At 34.2% G+C, this 16,248-nt stretch overlaps 2 protein-coding genes across 3 annotated transcripts; one reads left to right on the top strand and one right to left on the bottom strand.

Moving 5' to 3' along the window:
* Nucleotides 1–668: 668 nt before the first annotated feature.
* LOC129895710 (uncharacterized) lies at nt 669–8,224 on the bottom strand. Of its 2 annotated transcripts, XM_055971461.1 has the most exons (8): nt 7,810–8,224; nt 5,712–6,043; nt 4,478–5,626; nt 4,313–4,394; nt 4,164–4,230; nt 1,945–2,133; nt 1,797–1,857; nt 669–1,200 (listed from the first exon to the last, which is right to left on the bottom strand). In XM_055971461.1, exons 3-8 carry the CDS (start codon nt 5,241–5,243, stop codon nt 1,001–1,003), a joined length of 1,365 nt encoding a protein of 454 aa, XP_055827436.1. In that variant the 5' UTR covers nt 5,244–5,626; nt 5,712–6,043; nt 7,810–8,224; the 3' UTR covers nt 669–1,000. The 2 variants fall into 2 exon arrangements, with proteins under 2 accessions (XP_055827436.1, XP_055827435.1); XM_055971460.1 differs by having other exon boundaries at nt 4,478–6,043.
* Nucleotides 8,225–9,564: 1,340 nt separating this feature from the next.
* Nucleotides 9,565–13,575, top strand: LOC129896267 (protein SPIRAL1-like 1). Its single transcript, XM_055972122.1, has 3 exons — nt 9,565–9,719; nt 11,339–11,620; nt 13,194–13,575. The coding sequence occupies exons 2-3, from the start codon at nt 11,366–11,368 to the stop codon at nt 13,272–13,274; spliced, it is 336 nt and encodes a 111-aa protein (XP_055828097.1). The 5' UTR covers nt 9,565–9,719; nt 11,339–11,365; the 3' UTR covers nt 13,275–13,575.
* The last annotated feature ends 2,673 nt before the right edge of the window (nt 13,576–16,248 follow it).

Genomic DNA, 16,248 nt, shown 5'->3' on the forward strand with positions numbered 1-16,248 from the left:
AGCAATTTGAAGTTGGTTAATGCACATGGAAGCATATGGTAGGTGTATATAATGAAGCTAAGCTATATATAGCTTCTTAATACTGTACTCTGATATATTACAGTTGAGTTGAATAGACATGTAATAATATATTATTAGTAGATAGTGATATGACTAATAAATTCTAAACTACCACATAGGAGAATACAGAGAGAGATTGTGATGTTGACAGTGACGAGGAAGGTGGGCAACTAAAATCTTGAATTCAAACGGGCAAAATATTAGCTACTTAATAATTTTGTCAGCTATTATTGTATCTGCAGCTAATTTGCTTTGCTGATCACAGTGCACCAGTCTGGAATATAAGGTACAAAATGACTTCAACAAGACTGGAAAATTTATAAATTTTGACCAATCAATTTGGGAATTTGTTCTGTGAAGGAAGTAGATTTTGTAATATGGAAGAAAGCTAGATGTAATTAACAAACTATTAAGGTTAAAAGTTTCTTGTTGTGACCTAAGACAAAACAGGAGAGTGATCAAATGACTAACTTGAGAGGCAACAACAACAACAAACCTCGTTAATCCCACAACGAGGTCTTGAAGGGTAGGATGTACTTAGGATTGAGAAGAATTCAATGAGAAAAACTAAAATTCATCCATAAGGGACAAAAGGGATAATGACATAATTTGGTCCAAAAAAATACAACAAAACAATTAATACGTCTTTGTTCTTGGATGGAATTTTACAACATGAACTTCCCTTCGTTACAGCTTGCAACAAGAAGAATATATTTGACTGGGAAGGAAATATTTTACAGTTTTGGGTCAGGGATGAGGCTACTATATCCACTAACTGTACGAAAATAGCTTTCTCAGTTGCTGTGTCCGCGGTGTAAAGCTTGCAAAGCAAAAGGCAAAATATTCAATCCCAACCAAAGCAGGCATCGCAGCTAAAGCAATCCAAAAGATTGGGCCAACTGAGTAAGACAGAAATAGTTGCAAAAATTCAAGTGTTGCATCAGTATTGGTAAGTTGAGAATCTGTTAGCACTATGTTCTGGAATGCATGTAGCGGCTTCAATGACCTTGCAATAGTAACGCCAAGATACATTCTTCTCGGTGATTGGTCGTTGACCAAATGGATTACTCTCTACATACTTCTGAACATTTTCAGCCATGGACAGTCCTTCAAGATAAACACGCAGATCACCCTCTGGTCCTGTTGGCAATTAATGAGATGAAGCTTATTTAATCTTGGCAGCACTGGATGGATATAATACTACTACATCACTAAAAATAGATTGGATACAATATTATTCAAGTCATATTCATGCACTCACAGGGGATACAACTATCAATCATACCTAACACAAATAGAGGAATTACTTGAACCAAATTTATTCACATAACGTAAAGCACTTAGTTATATAATTGTAAGTATGGATTTGAGAAGAAGCTGCAATGTGGGAAACTATCAAGTACAATTTGAGACCCAGTTAGAAAAGATGAAAATCCAAGGACAGAGAGTTCAGCATCTGGTAATGCAAGGTAAGCCTTGGAAACAGCCTCTGGCAAAAATGCAAGGTAAGGCTGCGTACAATAGACCCTTGTGGTCGGGCCCTTCCCCGGACCCTGCGCATAGCGGGAGCTTAAGTGCACCGGGCTGCCCTTTAGAGAGTTCAGCATCTATTTGCACAATTTATACGAAAAATGCCCAACTGGATGATGGATGGAGTGTAATCCAATAGCCGAAGTTCAAACTTAATAGTCTGATTAACCATCATGTACATGTTTGAGAGAGAGAGAGATACGCACCTAATGAGTCATCTTTCTCATCCGTGTATAGGTATGTATTTGGAAATGCTGCTGTGTTTGGCTGAAAATAAGAAAACACAATGCAAAATCATATATTTAAAGGTCATGGAGGAAGGCTCCCAGCAACAAAGAAAGGATTAATACTCACTGGATTACACAAGGCCTTGTGAGGAGAATCGTCCAACAGAAGTGTATTTGACTCATCATATTCACCCCTCTCCCATGGAAGATCTGGTTCAAACTTCTCCCATAATTTTTTAAGCTTCTTCAAAATAATAGGTTTGCTTCTCCTCTTACCAACAACAGGGAAACCAGTATCAGTGCAATGAGATTGATCCTGCATAACATTCTAAGTTATTGTACTGTGTTGAAAGATATGAATGAAAGAAACTATAACAGGAAAAGGCTAGGCTGTCAATTTCATTAGTTCACATTCATTATCAAAGTTCATGAAATAACAAGTATTTCTCGTCTTTCATTTCCTTGAAGTTGTAGGAAAACATGCCAATTTATTAAAAAATACATTTTGAGGGAAACAAAATTTTGATTGATCAAGATAAGCAATGTAGCACGAGAAACTAGAATTAAGCGCTTCAAGTTTTTGGTACTAAAAAGTCAGTTTCAAATCAAATGTAGGAACAGACTATTCATGGAATATTCCGTTAGTCCTATTTACCAAAGCATTAGATCCTCTCCTTGCAATCTTTTTATCCAGGGATGTCCTCCATGAGGCCTACTAAACCAGCCCCCAGGGATTCTAAGATATCTTTAGGTCTTCAAGCAACAAGGAAAATCGAGAGCGAGAGACGAGATGAGTTGAAGAAGACCAACAGAAAAAGAGAGAGAGAAGACCCACACCTACAGTCACTATATTGTGAAGCTATAGTTACTACAAATTTCAAAGGACAATACCAAAAAAGATAATTCCCTGCATAGAAGTATCTGGAGCATTCAGTTTTGAATTGGGATAGATTTTGGATAGTGTTCACTTAGTTGATGTAGCCTAATAGGTGGTGGTTACTCTTCTTAGGAGGTGATTCTTTGAGTATTCTGGGAATTTATTCAAAGGACTATATCTCACACACTACTCAGCAGGGTTTTCACCCCACCCCCACTCATGTATGGAGTAGATTGTCTTATTTTAAAAAAGGGAAAAAGACTACAGATTGAATTCTAGATATCAGACAAGAAAAGCAGTTCTTCAACTCACAAAGATAGAATTCAAAATATCATACTCTAAAGCTAGAATTCAAAATATCATACTCTAAAGCAGTACAATCCTTCAAATCAAAACGACAAAAAGAATGGCGACCACCTAAATTACAGCTGAATCCCAAATGTCAGACAATAAAGACATAATAATATGCATTGAAACCAATAAAAAGGAAAAAAGATTATGCCACCCAATCCAAAGACAACACATGCACAAACACACACACAAAGATAGTGATATATCCATGTATAATCATTCGAGAGCTATTTCCTACCTGACCCAAAATGCAACCACAAAGGCTGTTTTTGTCCAATGCATTATCAATTTTTTGGAAACAATCTCCTTAAATGAAACAAGAAAGCAAAATGCATGTATTTACACACACGCAAAAGATAGTGATATGTCCATGTATAATTATTCGAGAGCTATTTCCTACCTGATCCAAAATGCAACCACAAAGGCTGTTTTTGTATAATGCATTATCAAATTTTTGGAAACAATCTCCTTATATGCAAGGTAACTGGTAAAGTTGCTGCCATGTGACCAGGAGGTCACGGGTTCAAGCCTTGGAAACAGCCTCTGGCAGAAATGCAAGGTAAGGCTGCGTACAACAGACCCTTGTGGTCGGGCCCTTCCCCGGACCCTGCGCATAGCGGAAGCTTAAGTGCACCGGGCTGCCCTTTTTTTTTTTTTAATCTCCTTATATGCAAGAAGGCAAAAAATGCATGTACTAGCCCGTGGCTCAAATTTATTAGTTTACAACCCATCAATGGGGTGATCATATACAGCTTCATCAATGCCATAGAAAGACACAAAGAAAATAGTAAAATGGAAGAAGAAACCATAATATAATCTTGGGTGCTCATACAAGAAAAGACCATACTGAAATCACTTGTGCCTTTTCACTTGGACCTGATTCTTGTTGTAAGTAGGTATAATTTCCGAGGGCTGTTTGATCTCCAAATTTAAGCAACCAGGCATTTGGTGATGCTTGCCGACAAAATGAAATATAACTTTGACCATGCACTGGTCATTCAAACGTATATTAAAATCCAAGCTCACAAGATTTTTTTTTGTTACTGGTGCTTTCAGATTAAAGTTTACAGACATACACTGAAGCTAATTTATCATATTGAGGAAGAACAGATTTTTACCCAACAGAAGAGCAATTTTTCCTTGGCATTTCCCAGTAGAAAATCAAGAACCAACTCCACATTCTTCCTGAAAATTTGGACAACACACATAAATATGATTACACATATAAACTTCATAAATATGAAAGTGACCAAAATTCGGAAACTACCTGATCCTCGATGACCAAACACCTACATTAAATTTCTCTAAGCAGAATTGCAGAAAATCATCATTAAAAGGCCTTTTGAAAACTGGTAAAACAGATGATAACTCAGTTAGAAGATTTTTCAAGAGACAAAGTAGACTTCAGATGAAATTTTTTGCACAATCCTACCTGCTTTCCCTGGAACAATGGTGTCCACTTTGAAACCATACGGCACATGTTGAAGCGGAACAATATCAGCAAGGAGTCCATTCAGATCAAGTACTAGAAGCTTTTTATTTGAACGTCCATTAAGCGCTCTCCTCAATGGAGGGAAGGCCCCAACATTTGTGATTTCAGTCTTCTCATCTATGAAAGCACACAAACTTGAAGGAGAAGAACTACTTTCAGCTAAAGATTGTCTTTCCTCATCGAAAAATTCATTGGTTGAAGACCCAAAAGCGCAAGTGCCAACATTCTCCACGAATGATGGTAAACTGTTTCCAAGAATACTGGAATTCCTTCTCCTCTTTCTGAAATAGGTTATTAGTACTCTCAGTCTTGGATGTACTTGTTGACTCCTTGTAACAATGACAAAATCATTAATCTCAACAAACTCACTGCTTTCAGCAGGCAAAGTGATGTCCACATCAGCGGATTTTGTTTTGCTCTCTTGAATCACGGCATCCTCCACAATTGCTGGTATAGTGCTTGCAAGAGCAACAGAATTCCTTCTCCTCTTCCTGCAATAAGTTGTTAGCACTTTTGGTCTTGGATACATCTGTCGACTCCTTGTTTCAGATGCAAAAACAGTGCATTCACCAGGCAAAGTAGTGTCGACGTTAGTGGACTTTGTTTTGCTCTCATCCTCCATGATATCTGGTACACTGGTTGAAAGAGAAATAAAAAAATTTCTCTTCCTGCAATATGTTATTAGCACTCTTGGTCTTGGATACATCTTGGACTCTTCGTTTCAATTGCAAAATCATCTTGATTTGGCTATACTTGTATGTAGCCAGCCATGTTAGCTCCACATGAGAGCCTTTTAAATAAAGGCTAAAAAGGCACTCATCAGTCAGCTCGGCCCCTTTCCTATTTCGCGGGGGAGGGAAACAAAAATAGAGTGTTTCTAGATTTCTCCTTAACACATAAGTGGTAAATATGAAATGGAATACTTAACCTGCTAAAACGAGTATTTAAGTTAACCCAATAAACTTAGCGCTTTCAGCAAACACACTGATGTCTATGTTAATGGCCTTTGTTTTGCTCTCCTGAATCACAATATCCTCCAAAATTGCTTGTATACTGCTTGCAAGAGCAATAGAAGTTCTTCTCTGCTTCCTGCAAGAGGTTATTAGCACTCTTGATCTAGAATATATTTGTTGACTCCTCGTCTGAATTGCAAAATTAATCTGATTAAACTCACTTCTGTTAACAGGCAAAATAATGTCTACGTTAGTTGATCTTATTTTGCTCTCTTGAATCACAGTATCATCCAAAATTGCTGGTATATGCTGGCAAGAGCAATAGAATTCCGTCTCCGTTCCCTGCAGTAGGTTATCAGCTATCTTGATCTTGTACATATTTGTGGACTCCCCATCTCAATTCCAGAAGCATCAACCTCGATAAACTCTAGGCTTTCAGCATGCAAAAGTGATGTCAATATTAGTGGCTTTTGTTTTGCTCTCTCAAACTACAGCATACTCCATGATTGATGGTATACTTCATCCAAGAGAAATAGAATTCCTTCTCTGCTTCCTGCAGTAGATTATTAGCACTCTTAAAGTCAGAATATATTAGCGGACATCGTCTTGACCTCAATGAATTAACTGCTCTCAGCAGGAAATTTGATGCCTATGTATGGCAAACTCTCATCACAATGCAACTTGTTTAACATCAAATCTAAACTACCAGAAAAGCAATCCTTAGATATGTCAATGTAGAGACCATCACTAGGTTTGACATCTTGACTAGTATCACTAGGGAAGGATTACCTTCTAGTTACTACTTCCTGCTGTTCTTAAGAAGATATACATTGTTGCTATTGTTTATCACCATATGGAGATATAAATCAATGGTAGTGTTGTTTATCACCATATCTCCTTCGCAGCATGTGTCAACTTGCAATTCTGAACTCACACCTTTAAATGAAAAGCCTCTTCCCTGCTACTGGAGCAAAAGGTACATGTTTACAACTAACTATTCTTCCCTTTTGATTGGTGACTAACTATATTATTTTCAAGGGACAGATTTGTCTCTTCAGCTTGTTTCTCATTTTCTTTTACCTTTCTGGGGACTCATATACACAAAACTTCTTTCTTGTGAATTGGTTTCATTTAGTAAAAAACCAGTGATTAGAGTTCATTTCTAGAATTGTATTCCTATGGAACCTCTAAAGCATGGTCAACATTAATTATACAAAATCACAAAAAAAAATACTCTCCTATTTTTCCTATTTTCTATTGTTTCTTTTTTTGGCCCGCCATGTAATCAATGTCGGATCCAAGATTCTAACTTGATGGGCTTAATCTTTATAATTTTACCAGTGAACCCATTGCACTTTTAAAATGATGGGTTCAAAATGTGTTAACTGAAAACTTTGGTGATATTTTACCTATATAGCTAAGCTCCATATTAAAATTACAGGGTTCAGTTGAGCCCATATCTTGTTAGCTACATCCGCCCACTGCATGTAACGAAGGCAGGCATACTTGCTATGCTCCCCTTCTACGAATCAGCACTGCTGTTTACTCTATTTTTCAGTTCACCACATCCTTACTAGTTCTCTTTTTAGCATACATAATATGGAAGCGAACAGCCAATTCCTGGATGCCAATCTTAGTGCTATGCATCCTTTTCACAGATTAGTCACCTCCATATCAAGTGAAACACTACCAGCAATGAGACTTTCACTTTCCCGTTGATACTTATCTATCCCAAACAATTGAATATCACATCCCAACTATATGTTAAGCAACGTTTAATGACAATAATATAACAAAGGGATAAACTAGATTAGTTTGTTTTCTCCAAATCAAGCTAACATGAATTTTAGAGCAAACAAAACACCCCCTAGTCAATACCTCGTAAAGACACATACTTTCTAGGATTAGTAACATCATAGTGTCACCCCACTGTCCCATCTCATCAAGTCCTCGTGTTTGAGTTTTTTGCAAAAACTTAATTGTCAGTACACTCACTCGTAAGACTGCTTGATACCGTGTAATCACAGTCCAAATAAGGGGAAATGCCTATAAATTAATAGTTGCAGTCAATTAAGCACGCGCAAAATAAAGTAAGATGAGTTCAACAGAGTCAATTTTTAGAGCATTACCATATTTGAAGCACTAAATATACATGAACAAGCACGCTCATATTATTGAACAATTTCCAGAATGAAGTAAAGTTGAAATTCAAATAAAACCTAAAACTCCAAAATATCCAGATCGAGCACTTGAATCTGTCAGAAAAATATAAATAAGTTGCGGAAACAGCAAAAAATTAGAGCCGGCGGATGAAGCTACCTGAACGGGAGAATTCCGATCTACTTCAAGTCGGCGATGAGCTTTCTGAAACACAGAGTAAGAGGTGACGTGAGACAGTGGAGTTGGGGAGTCTGAACTATGAAGACGAGGGATCGGAGAAAATGGGGTTCAGTTTTGGTATTCCAAGAGATTGCGGGAGTCTCAGAATTAATATTGCTATTCCCGAAGGGGGCAAATGAGAATATACTCGTAGGGATTCGGGTCCCTCCTCCCAATCGCACCAGTCACCAAATGTTTGCATTCACACGGCGCATATTCCTGAGCCACCGGCAATGATGGCGAACAAACTTTTTGAACAAAAAATTTTTGCGCCAATTCTCCATAATCTTTGTGAGTATCTTTGTTATCTTTTTCACCAATCACCAGGATATTCTCTTTATAAGAGTCATATTAATGTTTAGCTCGTCGAAAATAACTTATAACTTGATTAAAAATAAGTTAAATTAAACACACATTAAACCCATCAACTATTGAAAACTTATAGTATTTTCCAAAATTCACAATAGTAGAGTTTAGAAAAAGGAATAATTAATAACTAATGCGTTAATTAGTATATTTGATGAATGGGCACAACTCAATAGTTATTTTCAACACCTATTATTCAAGTTATAAATATTAGAAAAAAAAGTTAAAATTATAAAAAATAGTGGCACTGCCACGTCAGCTTTAATAGTCAACCGTTAAGTGGAAGGGTATTTGTAATTTCTTTTGGTAACGGCGAGGATATATTTGATCCCAAAAATAGTTAAATGATATCTTTGAGTTATTTTGAATAGTTCGAGGATAATTTTGATCCATTTTCAAATAAAAATTTTGAAAATCAAAAAAAAAATTAAAGTAAATAAGAAAGAATATGACATCATCTAACATAAAAAGTCCGATAATAAAAATCAACCGAAATGAAAAGAAATTTGCAAGAGAAAATCAAGATATATGTATTGAGATTTTTTCTTCTCCTAATGGAAATTTTCATAACTCCTGCATAAAAAGAAAATAATTTGGTTGAATTCCATCTCCTTTTTAACCGTTAAGGCAACTGAGAAAATCCAAATTATTTTGTATCTGATGTTAGTATTTATAAATATAACGATCGAAATTTTAATCAAATTATGATATTATTTTTTCATTTTAGATATTTTAAACCTCACCTTAAAAGGAATAAAATTCAACAATTGAAACACCCTCTTCCTTCCTAAAATTTAAACTATTTCATGTGGAATGTTAGTATTGATAAATATGATGATCAAAATTTTAATTATACGTTGATATTATTTTTCATTTTAAATCTTTAAACTCCAAGAGAAAAAAATAAACAATTGAACTCACCCCACCCCATCCACCCCAACCCAAGGAGGAAGGAAATGCTATGAAATTTGAATCTTCCACTTTGATCGTGAGAAAGTTATCATGAACTTATCAAGTAAGCTAGGCCTCAATTCAATTTCAGCAATCATTTTCTATTTACTTCTTTTTTTTTAAGTAAAAAAAAATAATCTAATTTCACAAAGTTCTTTATCATTAAAGAAGTGGATTTGTAGATGGGTCCTGGGGACACAGATTAGCAATCACTTTAACATAGCTTTTACGACTAATTTTAATCCCGAAAGAGTAATCACGTGAACTAGACAAAACTGAAAAAAGACAGGGTCAAAAAGATAATTACAAAAATTCAAAAAAATTACGAAAACGACCTCCTAATATCCCGTTATTTATTTGCATAAAAGTCCAGCCATGCAAGCAGGCACCACCCACTACACTGAATAGTGTTTCAGATATTTTCATATCTTTTCCATTGCTGCGCGTGCCGTTAGTTGTACCTATAAAGCCCGACTGCTCGTCAATCGATTTCTCCGCATCTTCTCTCCACAGATCTGATCCGAACTACTCAGGTACCTGCTTCTGCTCTCTGGTTTTGCTCTCACTCCCTTTGAACCTCATTTTTATTTTTTGAAAGTCCGATCGCATTGTTGTTGTAGTTCGTCTTCTCTGGATCGGCGTTTTGGTGTTGAATTTATGCATCATTTTTTCCTTCAAATTATCGTGGTTTCGGATCTGAGTTTATAGAATGCTGTTGATATGAACAGTTTTATGTGTTGTACATAGATATGTGTGCGTGCAATGTACATAGCTGATTCGCTGGCTTTCCGTGTAACTGTCAGAGTTTCGATCTGATGAAATTCCAATAGTTATCTAAAGGAATTAGAAGAAAATGATAAGTTTAATAGAACAAATCAAATATTTGATCCTACAGATATTACTAGAGTAGCGTTATTTTGTGATGTTTCTGGTTCTGGATGATTTAACAATTACTGCACATACATTTACTGTAATCTGGTGTTGCTTTTGCAATCTGCAATGCTGTATTGGGCTGGAGGATGTATTTTTGTCTAAATTTTGAGTTTATTACTCTATTTCCTTGGTTGCAAGGTTTGCTTGCTAATTGAGGGATGTAAACTGGTTTCGGTAGATTGGATGAGTCAATAATAATATTAAATCTGGCTCAAAGAAAGAAAAGATAATTCCGTAACAGCGTATAATAGATCTAAATGGACCCAGAGTTACTTCTAATATCATAGATTCAGATGGATATGAGTTCTACTTCTGCAACTATTTCATTATAATAGATGTTAACTGGTTTTGGTAGATGGATGAGTCACTAATAATATTAAATCTGGCTCAAAGAAAGAAAAGATAATTCTGTAACAGGCGTATAATAGATCTAAATGGACCCAGAGTTACTTCTAATATCATAGATTCAGATAGATATGAGTTCTACTTCTGCAACTATTTCATTATAATAGATGTTAACTGGTTTTGGTAGATGGACGAGTCACTAATAATATTAAATCTGGCTCAAAGAAAGAAAAGATAATTGCGTAACAGGCGCATAATAGATCTAAATGGGCCCAGAGCTACTTCTAATATCATAGATTCAGATAGATATGAGTTCTACTTCTGCAACCATTTCATCATATGTATGCGTGTCTATTCACAAAATATTTATGCCAGTGTTAATGTTTTCCTACATTGTAGTCATATATTACCAAGTTCTGAATTGTGTTTGTACTAATAAAAGAGAAGTTCTGAATTATCTTTGTTATTTCTCAATAAGATATGCTTAGTTTCTTATAGGGTGTTTCATGGGAAAGAGAAGTTATAGACTGAAGAGGGAAGGAGAAGTTATATAGACCAAAGTTTTGGAATTTGAAATGTAAAATGTTCTTGTAATCTCTTTATAAGTTTCTCTCAACTTTCAGCTTGTTAAAGAACCTGGAGGAATCCATTTAGACTTAATGGACCATAAGTGATACTTCTTTTTTTTTCGGGAAGGGGAAACCTGGAGGGGATACTGTTATTTAGTTTACATTTCACACACATTTCACACATATTATGGTTCATCTTTATGAGGTACACTGCAGTGGGTCATAGAGCTTATTTGTGCTTTCATACTTTTTGTTTACAATGTCTTGTAATCATTTCTGAGATTGTGTACCGCTGCTTTGAGCAGAATCAATCATTTAACAGTCGAGAGATCATGGGTCGTGGAGTCAGCAGTGGTGGAGGACAGAGTTCCCTGGGTTACCTCTTTGGAGATGGTGAGCCTCCAAAACCTACTACCAACAAGGTAGAAGCTCCACAGAATCAGGGACCTACTACAAGCGATCCACAGAAGCCTACTGCAACTGCACCAGCTCCAAATGTTAATAAGCAGATTCCAGCTGGCATCCAGGGGCACAATTCCAATAACTATTTCCGTGCAGATGGACAAAACACTGGGAATTTCCTCACGGTAAGATGCAAATCATCCTTCTTTCAAAGTCGATTTTACAATGTCCTTGCAGATTACTTGTCCCCTCCTACTCATTGGTTCTTTCTTTATGATTCTCATGGCTTTGATCAAATGAATTAGTTTTTAAAATGACAGCTTTCCGAAGGTGAATTTTACATGGAAGCAGATTCTTTAATGAAAAAATTTCCTATCCATTCTCTATTTAGTTCAGCACTATCTTCTTACATTCTTGATTCTATCACCTCCTTCAGTTCTTCTGCTTCAGGAGTATAATCATATCATCATATATTACTAAAAGTGGGAAGATCCTAACCTCAAAGTTGGATTACGATTTTGCCTCTATAATAAATTAAATCATATAATATTAATTAATATTAATATCATATTATATTATATTAATTATCAATTAATATAAATGTTGACCCATTGAAATTCCCAGCTTTTATGCCTAGGTCCTTTAAGCTTCTTTACATATGTTTTTTTTACTCCTTTAGCTTCCGGCAGTTTTTACTCCTTTAGCTTCTGGCAGTTGATAAAACTTTTCATATACTTTGGCAGACTATAAAATGCACTATGAAGAATGTATCTTCAAGTCACTTCTATATCAAATTATTTTCATTTCTTCTCTGCAACAAAGATACAATACCTTTCCATCCACTATCTTGTAATTACTACCATTCACATTCCTTAGCCGTTAATTATTACATGTGTGGTAAAACATTAATCAAAGCTGTTACTAATGATCATTTTATCCCTATAATCAGGTGTTTTTCAGAAAAATACAGTCATTTGTTTGGTCGAAATTTTAGGAGCTTTTTGTTGTAGCATGTACAATATGTAATTGAGATTTATTTTTTTGACAGTATATATTTTTATAATAAAATTTATTCATGTTAAAAATAGAGATCTTGTATACAAATTTGTTTGTTGTTACCCCTTCTAAATTTGTCTCATGCCTTTGTTAATTTCATTAAAGGTTTTACATCCATTTATTAATTTTTCAATCAGGAATTCATCGACATAATCATACCATGAGAGACTATATTATCTCAATTAGTTTCACATATTTCTTGTTTGATAGCAAATGCAACGTTTAATGAATAAAATGTTAATGGTAAAATTAATATTATTTATTTCAACATTTTCTATTTTATAAGTCAACTTTCTAAATATATAGAAAATTTATAATAATAATAAGGGACAAACCCCAGAAACTAATTGTGGATAAAGACAGCCAATTTTTTTCTGAAGCAAGTTCTTTTCCAATCGTTATTTACTTCAGGCCAACATGCTTCTTGATTCTGTCGCATCACATTTCTGTTTGTAGCACTTCCGTGTTCCAATCATCTGGGATTGTTGCCATCATAACACTTTTACTAACTTTCAGGAGGGGAATATAATATGAGAACTGAACCATCCTGTTCCAAAGATATTATTTTCCATTCTTCATCTAGCTCAGTAGCATATGCTTCTTCTATTACTAATTCTATCACATCTTATTCCCTTCTTCCTGCCTTTTACACTGGGTGATATTGTCTTGTCTATTAAATGTTTGAATCTCGTCTCTTTTCAGGATCGCCCATCTACCAAAGTGCATGCAGCCCCAGGTGGTGGATCTTCCCTGGGTTACCTGTTTGGCGATGGCAAGAACTAGTTCCTTCTGTCCAAAGATGAAACTGTGTAGTCATGAGCAATGATGAGACTGCTGTTACTGTATGTTGGTTTATTTTGTGTCTGGGTAGACAGTGTCAGCATTCAGATGATCCAAGTGTAATATGATAATCCTTTCCTATTTACTGTTGGGATATATACCCAAAGCTTCAACTGTGAACAATCCTCTATGCCTGCTTAAGGAAATCAAGTTTTAGTTCGTGTTACTGTTGTTTTAGGATGCAATGATTCTAAAAAACTGAACGTAATCTCCCAAAGTGATTATGAACAAGCATTATACTGAATCATTTGCTCTTTTCATTTTTAGATGTGATAGTGGATGTATTTTAAGTTGATTAAGTGTCTGTTTGACTTAACTTATTTTAAGTAGCTTATAAGTTGAAAATATATAAGTTTTAAAAAAAAGTTGGGGTAGTCCAATTTATTTTTTGGGGCTTAAACAATTGATAAATTGTTTTAGATAAGCTAAGCCAAACAAATTTAATTATTTTTTTGAATTTATTTTCAGTATAAAATAATTTTAAGTTGGTCAGTCAAACATTTAAAAAAGTTGAAAACAGTTTATAAGTAACTTATAAGTCGATCCAAACGGGCTTTAAGTACCTGTTTCTCGGTGCAAAAATCTATATTCACAGACCACAGTCAGCCTTGGAACTTGGGTAATTCATGGTTTTATTAAGGATGTTTTCAAATCAATTAAGTTGGGTTAATGATTTCGTTTTTGTGATTATTTTTTTCGTTGAGTTTTTTATCGACTTATATTTAATTATATAACAATATACTCCCTACCACATATTAGACTGACTATAGTCAGCAAATATTTGAGATTTTTTTGAAAGAATATTAACTTATTTAAGTTATATATAGCTTCCTCCAAAAAAAAACGTATGGAATTGTTTAAAAAATTAGCCATTTCAAGGAATATAAAAAATTAAACAATAAGTTTGTTTTTGTGCAAATAAATAAATTTATAGTTGTGACACCAAAACATCTTTAACAATAATTAAATTAAACGATGAATAATTAAAAGACTCAAAGAGTTATTTTAAATATAAATAAAATTTTGAAACTATCAAAATAAAAACTAATTCTGGCTTTCTTGTTCGGAAAATATGAGTAATTTGAACTTAAATAAAGTCAGTTACACATATTTTGAAAAAATTATAGACTAATACATGAAAAGTCAAGAGAATCTTGAGTTTTTATTTTTGAGTTTATATTTTGTGGCCCATAAACTCTAAATAAAGTGATGTTTGTCCCTGAAAAATTATGAGTTAGATCGTCACAAATGGATCCAAAAAATTTGAACTTAATCAGAGTCGATGACATATAAATGGATAATTTATTAACTAATACACACGAAAGCCAAGATAATCATGAATTTTTGTTACATTACGCATAAACTCCAAAAAAAAGAGATGATTATTTCTGAGGAATTTTGAGTATTCTTTACTAGGTCATCACGAATGGATCCACAAAATTTGAGTTCAAACAAAGTCGGTCACACATATTTCAGAAAGTTTATGGACTAATATTAACACATGAAAATGAGATAATTATGAATTTGTATTTCATGATACATAGATTCCAAAAAAAGGCAACAACTGCCCATGGAAAACTGTGATTATCATTTACTAGGTCTTCACGATTGGACCCACAAAATTTGAGCTCAAATAAAATTGACTACACATTTTTTGAAAACTTTGTGAACTAATACACACGAAAAATTGAGATAATTTTAAATTTTTGTTTCATAACTCGTAAATTCCTAAAAGAGTGAAATCTGCCCCAAAGAAACTATGACTATCATTTGATAGGTGATGTCACAAATGGATTCACAAAATTTGAGCTCAAACAGAGTAAGTCACACATATTTTAAAAAATTCATCGACTAATACACATAAAAAATTGAGATAATCTTAAATTAATATTTCATGATCTATGAGCTCTATAAAAAAGTGACGTTTACCCTTAGAAAACTATATGTATCATTTATTAGGTCATCATAAATGGACCTACAAAATTTAATCTCAAACAGAATTGGTCATTTATACTAATAATATTCATAGACTAATTCATATGAAAAGTGGAGATAATCTTGAAATTCTATTTCGTGATTCATAAACTCTAAAAAAATTTATGTCACTCCTGAAAAATTATGAGTATCATTTACTAGGTCATCACAATGTACCCATAAGGTTTGAGCTCAAACAGATCCTGTCACACATCCTAAAAATTAATACACAAAAAAGCCAAGATAATCTTGTATTCTCGTTTCTTAACTCATAAACGCTAAAAAATGACTTTTTTTCTTGTAAAATTATGAGTATCATTTAGTAAGTCGTCACGAATGTACCCACAAAATTTGAGCTCAAATAAAATTGATCACACATATTTCAGAAAGTTTATGAACTAATAATACACACAAAACATTGAAATAATTATGAATTTTTATTTTGTGACCCATAAACATCAACAAAAAAAATAATGTTTGCCCATGAAAAACTATGAATATCATTAACTAGATCATCACGAATGAATCCACAAAATTTGAGCTCAAACATAATTGTACACACATTCCAAAAAATGCATAGACTAATACAAACAAAAAATCAAGATAATCTGAATTTTTATTTCGTGACCCATAAACTCCTAAAAAGGCGACTTCTTCCTCTAGAAAACTATGAGTATCATTTACTAGGTCCTCACAAATGAACCCATAAAATCTGAGCTCAAACAGATTCGGTCACACATATTTCAAAAATTTATGGACTAATACACACGAAAAGTCGCGACAATCTTGAATTAATATTTCATGATCTGTAAACTCTGAAAAAGTGGTGTTTGTCCTTGGGAAACTATGAGTATTATTTACTAGGTCATTACGAAACTCACAAAATTTGAGCTCAAACAAAATCGACTACTTATATTCCAAAAATCCATGGACTAATACATAT

The sequence above is a fragment of the Solanum dulcamara genome, chromosome 7, assembly GCF_947179165.1.
Source record: "Solanum dulcamara chromosome 7, daSolDulc1.2, whole genome shotgun sequence".
Classification (NCBI taxonomy): Eukaryota; Viridiplantae; Streptophyta; class Magnoliopsida; order Solanales; family Solanaceae; genus Solanum; species Solanum dulcamara.